A 13,219-nucleotide genomic window follows, 5' to 3' on the forward strand; every position below is an offset into this window, starting at 1 on the left:
TTATTTCAAATGTAATAAAGATAAAAAAAAAAGACTAAATGTGACAACATAAGTGATGTCCTCTTGCCTTAAACCGGAAAATCAACTATTGGGGATCTAAAAAATGTATAAAAGCATGCTGGGTTTGTAATGATGCACAAGATGTTCTCACTGCCATCTCATAAACATTAGCCCCATCTAGACGGCACTAAAATCCTACCTGAGGTAGGATTCAGGATAGCTTGAAGCCCGTGTAGACGCAAACGTGTCCTGAAACCGTCCTGACTTAGGACACCTTTGAGAGGTTTCCTGAAACCCTCCTGACTTCTTCCTATGTACTGTCAGGATGGAACGCGCGACATCTACGCTGTAACCTTCCTACGTGTAGACACAAATCTATTCTACCTCAGGTAGGACGACCTATGTGTAGATGGGGCTACTGTCTGGGGTGTACAATGAAAACATATATGAAATAATTGCTGAATTAATTGAAGTATTTGTTTATTACAGAATGGATAAATATAACATGGAATTGACTGAACTGTGCTATGCTATAAACTACACTGGTTCCATTGAAGTATGGGAACATATGTTTGCCCCAAGAGAATATCTCATCTCACATCTTGAAGCAAGGTTCAACAAGTAAGATGTGATATTTGATTTCATCAAGTAGTAAAATCTAGATGGGTTTGTGTGTGGAGAATTCTCTCACATTTTGTGGTCAAGCTGAATCAACCATGTTAGTGTTCAGTATTCAAAAGTTTTATCTGTTGCAAATATTATTTTAAACATATAGACCCTCCACCAACATGAGGGTCAATGTTTTAAATGGATCCAGATTCTCATAAATGCAGGGAGGGTATAGATGGGTATAGGTACTTTTTAAAAACCTTAATTATGCCACTCATGTGAGTGTTACGTTAATCTGTACCAGGCCTCTACATTTTACAATGAATAACACTGAAGTAAAGCACTTTCTCTATGTGCTACACTCGTTTATAGCATTCATGTTACAACAAGTAACACTGAAGTAAAGTACTTTCTCTATGTGCTACACTCATATATCATTCATATCAAGTGGAAAAGTACAATGTTTCAATTGGTTTATTTACAAGCCCAACATATGGCCTTTCTAATGTGGTCTACGTGATGTGGATGCTATAAACAATTGTGGTACATACAGGAAACGCTTTACTTTGGTGTCACAGGTTGTATTTCAACTAGGGAAAGCTGCCTGTCTTACTAGAGTACAATTAAGGATAACAGACCTACTCCCTACCAAAATAGAAGGATAAAAATGATCAACATCCTGTCCACAAATCCCATTCTTTTACTTTTTGAAATCTGCTACCTTTTAGTTTTCATACCAAAGTGGGTAGTCATAATATTTCTGAGATAAGTAGTATGCAGATTTCAGCAGTTTGATAGTAAGAACTGATATCCATATTGTTTGTTTGGTTTGTTTATATAGAGCTGTGGTTGGTATGATGATGTACAATCCAGACAGTAATGAGATAGCTAAACCATCAGAGTTATTAGCCAGTGTCAGAACCTATATGACTGTACTACAAAGTATTGAAAACTACGGTAAGGAAAAATTTAAAAAAATGTTATTCCTCAGAACTAAAATTATGGGTGAAGATAAATATCTACAGTACCATATGTTATTGTCTGTTTCTGTGTCTTAAGCCAAACATCCTTGTCGTTGCAGATTTCAAATGTCTGTGTCTTTGTGTCTGTTTTTGTCTATCTCTCCTGCGTCATTGTCTGTCTGTCTCCATGTCTGTGTGTGTCTCTGTCTGTGTCTGTGTCTGTCTGTGTCTGTGTCTGTGTCTGTGTCTGTGTCATTGTCTGTGTCTCTGTCTGTGTCTGTGTCTGTGTCTCTGTCTCTGTCTGTGTCTTGTGTCAAGTATCTGCATATTTGTGTATTCTAAATGGTCCAAAATTATGACATACATTTTCATTCTTGTTGACAGTATTGGGAATTTTATAGGGCATCGCGTTTTTGTTTTTTTTCATTTCCTTGTACAGTAATTGCAAAGTTGACCTTAATGACAATACAGCTATATTTAAGTGACATACTGCACAATACAAAATACTCCAGAATACAATACATTGACAACCCAATGACTGAAACTATTAATAACTGTAAAGCGTGATTTGTCATCTTGGATTAAATTTTTTTTTGTAAATTGATATTGTTCATTGTAGTGCATGTCGACATCACCAGAGTGTTCAACAATGTCCTGCTACAACAGACCCAGCCACTGGATAGCCATGGTGAGAAAACAGTCACCAATATTTATACTAACTGGTAAGTTGGGAAGCACATTGGTTGGCATGGTAACATTGTCAGCCATCTTGAATCACGCATCAGTAATTGGTGACCTGTAGAGTCTTTTGTACAGACTGTTTTGAATTCAATGAATAACTGGAGTAAGAACTGTGGATTTAAAAAAAAAACATGTCTATTTATCTTGGCACCAGAAAATATTTCTCAGATAGATATTTGATTAACTGTCCAAAACATGTACCATTACAACATGTTCAGACAACACAGTACATCAAAACATCAACTTAGGGTGTCTACTCAGGATGCATTTGATTTTCCCAGCACCCATGTGGACAAGCGCCCTCAACATGCAAAGTTATATAACTTTCATTTGCTACATACTCATGCATACATAACTATCATAAAAATAGATTGCCTTAAACTGTCTCTGACTTAATCTGTGTGTGAACTTAATCATCCAACATGGGGATTCATGTATGTAAACAAGAGTGATGTCTTGCTTTGTGAAAACTAATAAAACATGAGATTGTATTCATTGCTTTGTAGGTATCTAGAAGTGTTACTCCGTCGTGTTAGCACTGGAAATATTTGTTACTCACCAAACCATAAAGCCTTTGTCAGTTTATCATCTGACGGCCAGTTGGACGTCAATGCAGAAGAATACTCAGATATCACAGGTAAGCTAGGGAGTATTAAGATGTCACGGGCAAGCTAGGTGGTATTTAGTCATTACAGGTGAGCTAGGGAGTATTTAATCGTCACAGGTAAGGAGTATTAAGATATCACAGGTATGCTAGGGAGTAATAAGATATCACAGGCAAGCTAGGTGGTATTTAGTCATTACAGGTAAGCTAGGGAGTATTTAGTGATTACAGGTAAGCTAGGGAGTATTAATATATCACAGGTATGCTAGGGAGTAATAAGATATCACAGGTCACAGGTAAGCTAGGAGTATTCGGTCAGCACAAGTAAACTAGGGAGTACTCACAACTCACAGGTAAGCTAGGGAGTATTCACACATACGTAAACTAGTGAGTATTAACACATCACAAGTAAGCTAGGGTGTATTCAGTGATCACAGGTAAACCATGGGGTTCTACTTCCATGGGAAAACTAAGTAGAATTAAGACATCACAGTAAGCCAGTGAAAGTAATTGTTTGTCATATTCAGGAAACCAGTCAAATGTGTCCAAAAACAAGCGGATATTTAAAAATGTATGTCACTGCTGTGGTATAAGTTTACACATGTGCATAGCAAACTGTTTCTGTACTAATAATAATTTATCTTGTATAAACAATATAATGTGACATTTTTATTAACAGATTCCCCCTATTTTCCATCCCATAGAACTGAGAGCACTAGCTGAACTCCTTGGTCCATATGGTATGAAGTTTTTGAACGAAAGTTTGATGTGGCATATTTCAAGTCAAGTGTCTGAACTCAAGGTATGAGTTTGACCTTTCAACCCTGACCTCTAAAAGCCCTGACCTTAAAAAAACCCCACTAGATCACATATACACTACACCTGCTCATGATTGTAATATCAGAAACATCTTTTCACTGTAAGGAAATTGTCTGACATACGATATACATGCATGTTTAATATGATTTGCTTTGGACTGGGAGGACGTACATTATTGTTATTATTTTATAGTTTTGCCAATTCCAGTGAATTTGTAGACCGAGAAATGCAAAACAACGTATAATGTACACAGCGCTGAACATCGTCTGCCATGTTCGGCCCGGAAGCTGAATACTAATCATAGCAACACACGTACGTACACGTACATACACATATACACTTCAATGAACTGCTGTGAACACAAATTTGTTTCATGAACATTCAGATACCACTGTTATCAATTGGTTACCATGGTAACATGGTAGAGCATACTGAAAGTATCATAAGATAAAAAAAGTAGGAAAAATTATTAAAGTTCATAGTTTGTTGTTAAATCATATTTCAGTGTTTGTCTGATGAAATAATTGCAAAGGAATGATTACTATGAACTGTTATTTATATTTCTTATTTTCTGTCTTCAGAAACTGGTCACATTAAACAAAGACGTACTGTCAGCACTGAGAACTAATTTTGACAAACCAGGTGAAATGACAGATCTCTTTAAAAGATTACGACGTAAGTATTTACTCACTTTTTTACAAAGCTGTGTTTGGTACAAACCATCTGATTTGCTGTTTGATCTCTAAACTCAACTATGTTTGGCACAAGCCATCTGATCTGCTATTTGATCACCAAGGTAATTGTGTTTATTACAAGCTATCTGATTTGCTACTCAGGCACCAGCTTCTACTGTGTTTAGCAAAAGCTATCTGATTTGCTCCTTAACCACAAATCTCAACTCTGTTTGCTACAAGCTATCTGATTTGCTACTTGATATCCAAACTCAACTGTGTTTGGTACAAGCTATCTGATTTGCTACTTGATATCCAAACTCAACTGTGTTTGGTACAAGCTATCTGATTTGCTACTTGATCACCAAACTCAACTGTGTTTGGTACAAGCTATCTGATTTGCTACTTGATATCCAAACTCAACTGTGTTTAGTACAAGCTATCTGATTTGCTACTTGATATCCAAACTCAACTGTGTTTGGTACAAGCTATCTGATTTGCTACTTGATCACCAAACTCAACTGTGTTTGGTACAAGCTATCTGATTTGCTACTTGGTCACTAAACTCAACTGTGTTTGGTACAAGCTATCTGATTTGCTACTTGATCACCAAACTCAACTGTGTTTAGTACAAGCTATCTGATTTGCTACTTGATATCCAAACTCAACTGTGTTTGGTACAAGCTATCTGATTTGCTACTTGATCACCAAACTCAACTGTGTTTGGTACAAGCTATCTGATTTGCTACTTGATATCCAAACTCAACTGTGTTTAGTACAAGCTATCTGATTTGCTACTTGATATCCAAACTCAACTGTGTTTGGTACAAGCTATCTGATTTGCTACTTGATCACCAAACTCAACTGTGTTTGGTACAAGCTATCTGATTTGCTACTTGGTCACTAAACTCAACTGTGTTTGGTACAAGCTATCTGATTTGCTACTTGGTCACTAAACTCAACTGTGTTTGGTACAAGCTATCTGATTTGCTACTTGTTAGAATGTTTTCATTTAAATCAGATACATGTACCATATAATATAACTTTGTATATTTCAGATGTGGAGAATGTGTTACAACGGATGACAATTATTGGTGTGATTCTAGCATTCCGATCACTAGCACAGGAAGCACTCAGTGACGTAAGTACTTGCTGTAACTGTTATCCTAACATACAACTTGTGCATGCCTTGTCTAGACAGTGTTGTCAATTCTAACACAACAACTATATCTGTATGTATACAGGATATATAGTGATTGATATTTAGCAGGCCAATATCATAGCTGCTCAGTTATGCAAAGTTAGAATAACTACCTAGAGAAATAAAAAAACATGGTTAATACAACTGAACTTGATTTAGTCATGCTATAGGCAAGGTGTAGTGTCTGTCTGCCTGTGTTAGTGTGTGTGTGTGTGTGTGTGTGTGTGTGTGTGTGTGTGTGTGTGTGTGTGTGTGCACGCATGTGTGCCTGTGAGTGTCTGTCTGTGTCTATGTCTGTGTCTATGGGCATGTCTGTGTGCATGTGCATGTGTGTCTGTGTATGTGTGTGTGCGTCTGTGTTTATGACGACAAGCAAGCATTTACAAAGAGAACTTATTACAAACAGGAAAAGTAAATAAATGAATTGGATTAATAACACTTGGCACAGTATGTTGGAAGTACAGACACTTGTATTACATTCATGGTCTGATAAGAACAATATGATGGCGTCTTAATGAGCACACGAAATGCCAAGGGGAACTTGAAATTTGTTTGGGAATGTGAACTGTAATGTAAAGAGACCATAAAGATATTTTTAAACATCTCTATACTTGCAACATACTGTGTCAAGTGTTATTAATACAATTCATGAGTTTAATTTCCCATTTTCTAAAATATTCTGCTGGTTACCTGTAGCATGATGGCGGTTGTGTACAAATGTTGCCTTTGAGTCAAACCAAACAATAAATCGTAATATCACTGAAGTATAATGACCTATGTAGTCCTATGTCACTCTTCATTATAACATACCGTTGAGGTTTTTTTTTTATTTTCAAGTATCTTCCTGAGATGGCCTTACAATGTTTTCTTGATATTTGTAGGTGTTGTCCCGTCGTATTCCTTTCTTACAAGGTGCTATTGTTGATTTCTGTGAACACATTCCTTCTGGCAAAGAGACCGAAATTGTCAATGAGATGGCATCAGCTGCTGGTTTGCCATGTGATATTGATCCTGCTCTGGTATCAGCATTAAAACAACAACAGTCAGGTAGGAGTAACATACTACTACTACCAGGGTAGTATAACATATGAATGATTGCTATGATCGCCTTGCATGTCCAACATTTTGAGAGCGTTGTCCGCCTGTACTGTATCTCTGAAATGCTTAACCAATTTAAACCAAACCTGGCACAAATGTCAGGTACTATAGTGGGCATGTGCACGTCACTGTTACCTTCATGATAATGACCGAACGGCAGTCATATTTGTTGTAAAAATTCAGAATCTGAATGAGTAAGTTGACATGTTGGCCTATGTCTTTGATGAAGACTTGTTTTTAATGCAGGACTCATTTCTCTGTGTGCTGTTTTAGCAAGTTTGAGTTTTGACTTCATTTTGCCAGTGATCGGTGTAGTACAGATGACTCCACTGACAACTTTACTTCAGTACGTACAGCTCATCCTGTGTGTACACAATATCTTATTATGTACAATTGTATATTTCAGATAATGCTGAAGATGACTACAGGATATCTTGTCTGTTGATGGTATTTATAGCTGTAGCTATTCCATCACTGGCTAGAAGTGAGGCTACATTTTACAAGGCCTATCTTGAAGGTAATCTGAACAAGTACACTGTCTCAACTGATGAAAACAATTGACAGTTTTGTCTACCCTCACAGTTAAAGAGAAGAATGCACTGCAATAATTGAAGAGATGGGGTATATACACAGCAGCACAAGTGACACAAACCATTTGGTAGCTTTCAAAAAATGCAACAACAATAGCAACTACTACAACAACAAAAACAAAACAGCAACACTAGTAGAGTGATGAAAGCTCAGAACCAGAACTCTATAACTCATACCTGTATAAAGAAGGCTAAATTGGGTTCATATCCCACTATACTATAGAGGAATGCAATATCCAAACCCTAATATTTGTAAAGTCTCTATCACTGACCAGTCACTGTCTTTATATTTGGCCAAACTCTTTAGACTATATATATCTAACCATGCACCATAGACTGTATATATATATGGCCATACACCACAGACCAAATATATCTGACCATTCACCGTAGACTGTATATATATGGCCACACACCACAGGCCACATATATCTGACCATTCACTGTAGACTGTATATATATGGCCATAGACCACTTATATGTAACTATACACCATAGACTGTATATAAATGGCCATACACCACAGACCAAATATATCTGACCATTCACCGTAGACTGTATATATATATGGCCACACACCACAAACCAAATATATCTGACCATTCACTGTAGACTGTATATATATGGCCATACACCATAGACCACATACATCTGGCCATACACCATAGACCATATATATATACCTAACCATACGCCATAGATGCTATCTATCTAACCATTCACTATCTGTCTATATACATCCTATAGGTCATGGCAATAACTGTCATTGCATTGCCAAGGCAGTCAATGGTATTGCTGGTGCATTGTTCACAATCCATGGTAAAGGTGATGTTGAAGACAGACTCAAAGAATTCCTGGCTGTAAGTATACTAACACAAATACCCACTCTTGTACATGGATAGAGAATTTGCATATCTTTATGTGATGCAAATGATATGCAAATATATTATAATGAGCTGCAATTGTCAAAATGTGACATTGCCACCAATGAGATCAAGCACTCACATGCTCACAACAAACGCTCACAAAAAATGTTTCTGGCAGTACCTGTATTCCATCATATCAAATATGAAATAGCCATTAGATTAATCACATCAGGGTCCAAGATCTCCATAAACAGTGTGAAAGTTGAGTTGTCGCATAGAAAAGGAAGAATGTTATCTGACCCTCTAAAAGTTGAATCATCAAATTGAAGGTTGAACTGTCAAGTTCAAAGTTGTAAGTTGAATTGCAAATTGAAATGATGATGATTACAAGATAATAACATGTTTAACTTTCAGGTAGAATGTGTATATTGTAAATGTTGCAATTCACTATTTTTATGATATTTCACTAAATAATGTATTTGATGTCTTTCCTCACACAGCTTGCATCCTCAAGTTTGTTGAAACTAGGTCAAGAAACTGATAAACTGGTGATTCGTAACAGAGAGTCTGTGTACCTACTGTTAGATGAGGTAAGACTTATCATGTCTTACCTTTACCACATCATCTCTGTAAATGTCTATCTTACCAAGTATTATCCTTACCTTTACAAATCAGTGTTTTATAGCCTGGCTTACCAAGTGTTACCCTTACTACCTCATTTCTGTAAAGTCTACCTTACCAAGTGTTAGCCTTACCACCTCTTCTCTGTAAAATGTACCTTACCAAGTGTCACCCTTATCACCACTACATTTCCGTAAAGGCTACCTTACCAAGTGTCACCCTTAGCACCTCAATTCTGTGAAGGCTACCTTACCAAGTGTTAACCTTACCACCTCATCTCTGTAAAGGCTACCTTACCAAGTGTCACCCTTACCACCCCATCTCTGTGAAGGCTAACTTACCAAGTGTTAGCCTTACCACCTCATCTCTGAAAGTGTACCTTACCAAGTGTTAGCCTTACCACCTCATCTCTGTAAAGTCTACCTTACCAAGTGTTAGCCTTACCACCTCATCTCTGTAAAGTCTACCTTACCAAGTGTTAGCCTTACCACCTCATCTCTGTAAAGTCTACCTTACCAAGTGTTACCCTTACCACCTCATCTCTGTAAAGTCTACCTTACCAAGTGTTAGCCTTACCACCTCAATTCTGTAAATGAAGAGATAATTCTCAATCTTCTGTCTTTGTAAAATCACACTTAAATGTCCTATGTGTGTTCTCATTGACATTTGCATTGCAATAGATTACTATATAGATATTAGGTATAAATCATACCAATTCCAAAATAGTGACATTGTTGTACTTTATATTTCAGATTGTTCTAGAGTCTCCGTTCCTTACAATGGATCTGTTGGAGTCCTGTTTTCCATTTGTGCTGCTCAGAAACGCCTACCATGCAGTGTACAAGAAACAAGAATAAACTGAAGATAGTGGACATGTGACAGTCATGTGATCGAGTCATGACAGCCATGTGTATAGTCAATAAAGCCATGTGACAGTCATGTGATACATTCATGTCTACATACATACATGGTGGAACTAAGCTAGCTACCTGTTTATGTTATCGTACAGCAATCTGCAAATATCCATGGTAACCAGATTGTGTAGATTTCATCATAATATGATGATGAAGTCAACAATCTAAGAGATATTCTGTATCTTTCAAGCTCATTATTATGCTGCCAACAAATGATGATTTAAATATTATAATTTCAATATTTGAACTTGTACCATTTTTGTTAACAAGGGATTTATTAGATAGGAGGAAATTAACCCCCTCCCCTCCCCTCCCTCCCCATGTTTGAGGGTTTTTATAGCATACAGCATCATGTCTATATTTTGATTAGTTTAGTTGAGTCATTTTGGGGGAAATTTCAACATATTTTGAATTTATTAATAATGGAAGAGAAATCTGTAACCCACATTTCCAAATATGGAAGATAGTTCTAGAACCCACATCACCAAATATGGAAGATAGTTCTAGAACTCTCATTGCCAAATATGCAAGAGTTCTACAACCAACATTACCATATATGGATTTGAGTTTTACAACCCACATACCTTTTTAGCCAGATACATTCTGTATATATTCAGACAGAGAGTTTTGGAAAAAAGACAAACTGACCAATCAATTTCAAAGCTTTATCAAAAGATGTCCATTTTAAGAATTCTGCAAAGTTGAATTGTAGATAACCAATGATAATCAATACTAACCCAGGTTAACCAAGTTTATCAGTCTGGTCTAGTTCATGGTTGAATGACAAAGTTTCTAAATATACAGGCAGTCATTCAGGAACAAGCTTGTGTGTGTGTGTGTGTGTGTGTGTGTGTGTGTGTGTGTGTGTGTGTGTGTGTGTGCGCGCGCGCTTGCAGGCATGTGCTGTGTGTGTATGGGTGTATGTGTAAATGTGTGTGTGTGTGGTGGGGGGGGTACATGTGTATGTGTTGTGTGTGTAAACCTATCTATGTTGATGGGAGTGTATGTTAGTGGATATGCAAAGTGCGTGGATGTGGACTAATATACCGATTAGTGCAAAACTGTGTGTGCTTATATGGTGATGTATTGTCTGCATATATGTATGCCAGTGTTAAAGCACCAAGTAGCTAGATCACATACTAGTGATTGAAGCAGTCCATGAAAACTTGTGACCTTAAATTAAAATACCAAAATTACTTTGATAATGTCTCAGTTTGTTGTCAACTACTAGTTACTTTCACACCAAAAATATAAAAAATAGTTTTGGCTCCACTCATAAATATCTCATAAATGTTATGATGATTTTATGACATGATGTTATTTGAGTAATGCCACTATGTATTATAATATACTGAGATGATATTATAGAAAATCACTGGTCCCAGTAAGTTTGGATTGTATGTATGTGACAAGTCATTTGATAGTTAACCAGAATGAATACATTATATTTCTCCTGAGCTACAAATAAATGAACCAAATCCCTTTCTTTCTCAAACTTTTATCTAATTATCCTGACTACTTTTTAATCATATGAACAGAAAAAGGGTTTTTATTTAATCTTTTTGTACAGGATTTGATCTCCTGATAATGTATATTTACTTTTGGTGTATATTGACTTCTCAAAACTGACAACTTAGATTGACCTTTGACCTAGGTTTTGACCTTTGACCCAATACTTACACAATGTAGACATTAAAGAGTACACATAATGTATAATCGAGGTTCAGCATTTTATGTAGCCAGCAATGATTCCTGGTGTAGCAAGCCTGGATGCATGCTAATGTGATATTAACCTAGCTTTGTCACGAAAATTATGAAATAAATTTTTTTATACTCTAGTACGAACCGTTATTATCTGTCTTGGGTCAGTATGATTTTAAGAAAACCTGAAAACTAAATGGAATAACTGGAGCTATGTAAAACTTAGTTATTTCTGGAAGAGCAAATTGAAGGGAAAGAGAGAATTTGATTATGCTCGAGTCTACATTCATACCCTTTAGTGAAGGTCTGTACAGACATTCAGAATTTCCTAAACTACACAATCTCCCTGTAAGCAGAAACCACAATTGCTTTTCGTTCGAGCGAGATTTCAGCAAACTACTCTTAAAACACGCAACCCAACAATGGGACTGAGGGTCGCCATGTCATACATGTTTCCCGCAACCACTACAGGTGGTGGACACGTTTGACTCGCCCTCTACGACAAACTCACGATTCTTTTGTTTTACCATTACTCTATGGCTGCTCCTACAGAGATATAGGATATGGAAGATCCGAAACCTGTACAAAAATCGACTAACTTTGGTTAGATATAGGTTATAGCTCTTTCTCGGTATTTCTCCCAGATAAAGACGAATTGGTCATCAGTTTACCCAGAGATTACCATCAAAGAACAGTTGAGAAGACTGCTCTCTATGGACTATAAATGAATACTTTTGTTTTTCCTTGTCCCAAGCGATTTTTACTGCGCGTGTTTACTGTGAGCTACTCTTCATGTCTGTAGCTAGTCTAGTGCTATCACTCATCGAATCTTTCAGATCTCTCTAGTTTTAATAGAGACCATGTTGGCATCCATACTTGTACGTACCTTACAACAAATTTGAGACCTCTAAAAGAACAGAGATGAACCCACTACTGTAGGATTATAACAAACTAACAACATTTCGTCACATGTTGGTTTGTGTGGATTGGTAGATGCAACCTTTAAGATCCAATTCTTGTTTTTTGTTTTCTTTTTCTTTTTAAATCATTATCGCTACATGAAATTTGTCTGGGAAGAAGTTTCCCACCCCGCAACGGTACACTGTGGTCTGAGCATGAAGTCTAAAATTTAACTGAATGTGTATTATAAACTCGGTGTCGCAGTTTGACAAGCACACACCTCTATGATTAACAATACTAATGTTGACATCGCCCCAATGCATCATTTCTTTATTCAAAAGCACACGACTTCACCCTACATTATTCATAAAATAAGTCTGCAAAGAAAAACTCAATTTTTTACGCTTGCATGCGCAAACTAAAGAAAGGGTGAATGTGCAAACTAAACAAATACGATGATTGTGTGATAAAATATACCCACCCTATGATTCAACTTTCCAACTTTCCAACCAGTTTCCTCGGTTTGTTTCGGATGATCCGTATGTCCAGTGTATAGTATAGGGGTAGTACCAGTCATCTTGTCTACAGACAAACTACATTGTACATTAACACCTTGATAGGTGAATACAAATTAGAGATTACCTGTACTGCGAGTTTCTACATGTATCACCTTCACGTTGACCAAATATATTCATGTCTGGGTTGTTGACATTGTGCAAACAATGGTTTGGTCAAAAAAACACGATCGTTTAATTAAAACGATTGATTTATAGATACCTTGACCCGATACAACGAACTTGGAAGCGACACGTCTAACTTGTCCATAGGATAACTAGATTTGTCAATTTTGACAGTGTACAGTCATTTCATTGTTTTGTTGACTCGAAAAGTCATCTTGGGCCCCAACTTTCTTCTCTGAAGA

The 13,219-nt window shown here is 36.8% G+C and overlaps 1 protein-coding gene across 1 annotated transcript in view; it reads left to right on the plus strand.

Moving 5' to 3' along the window:
- The window catches only part of LOC144440548 (nck-associated protein 1-like), a 29,944-nt gene extending 19,399 nt beyond the window's left edge, over window positions 1–10,545 (plus strand). The window contains exons 20-31 of the mRNA XM_078129928.1: window positions 490–621; window positions 1,451–1,566; window positions 2,191–2,293; window positions 2,819–2,949; window positions 3,621–3,718; window positions 4,317–4,410; window positions 5,465–5,547; window positions 6,489–6,654; window positions 7,112–7,222; window positions 8,043–8,155; window positions 8,662–8,751; window positions 9,535–10,545. Of these exons, the coding sequence (XP_077986054.1) occupies window positions 490–621; window positions 1,451–1,566; window positions 2,191–2,293; window positions 2,819–2,949; window positions 3,621–3,718; window positions 4,317–4,410; window positions 5,465–5,547; window positions 6,489–6,654; window positions 7,112–7,222; window positions 8,043–8,155; window positions 8,662–8,751; window positions 9,535–9,639 (1,342 nt within the window). The 3' untranslated portion in view covers window positions 9,640–10,545. The remainder of the gene's footprint in view (window positions 1–489; window positions 622–1,450; window positions 1,567–2,190; window positions 2,294–2,818; window positions 2,950–3,620; window positions 3,719–4,316; window positions 4,411–5,464; window positions 5,548–6,488; window positions 6,655–7,111; window positions 7,223–8,042; window positions 8,156–8,661; window positions 8,752–9,534) is intronic.
- The last annotated feature ends 2,674 nt before the right edge of the window (window positions 10,546–13,219 follow it).

The sequence above is a fragment of the Glandiceps talaboti genome, chromosome 10, assembly GCF_964340395.1.
Source record: "Glandiceps talaboti chromosome 10, keGlaTala1.1, whole genome shotgun sequence".
NCBI classification, from domain to species: Eukaryota; Metazoa; Hemichordata; class Enteropneusta; family Spengelidae; genus Glandiceps; species Glandiceps talaboti.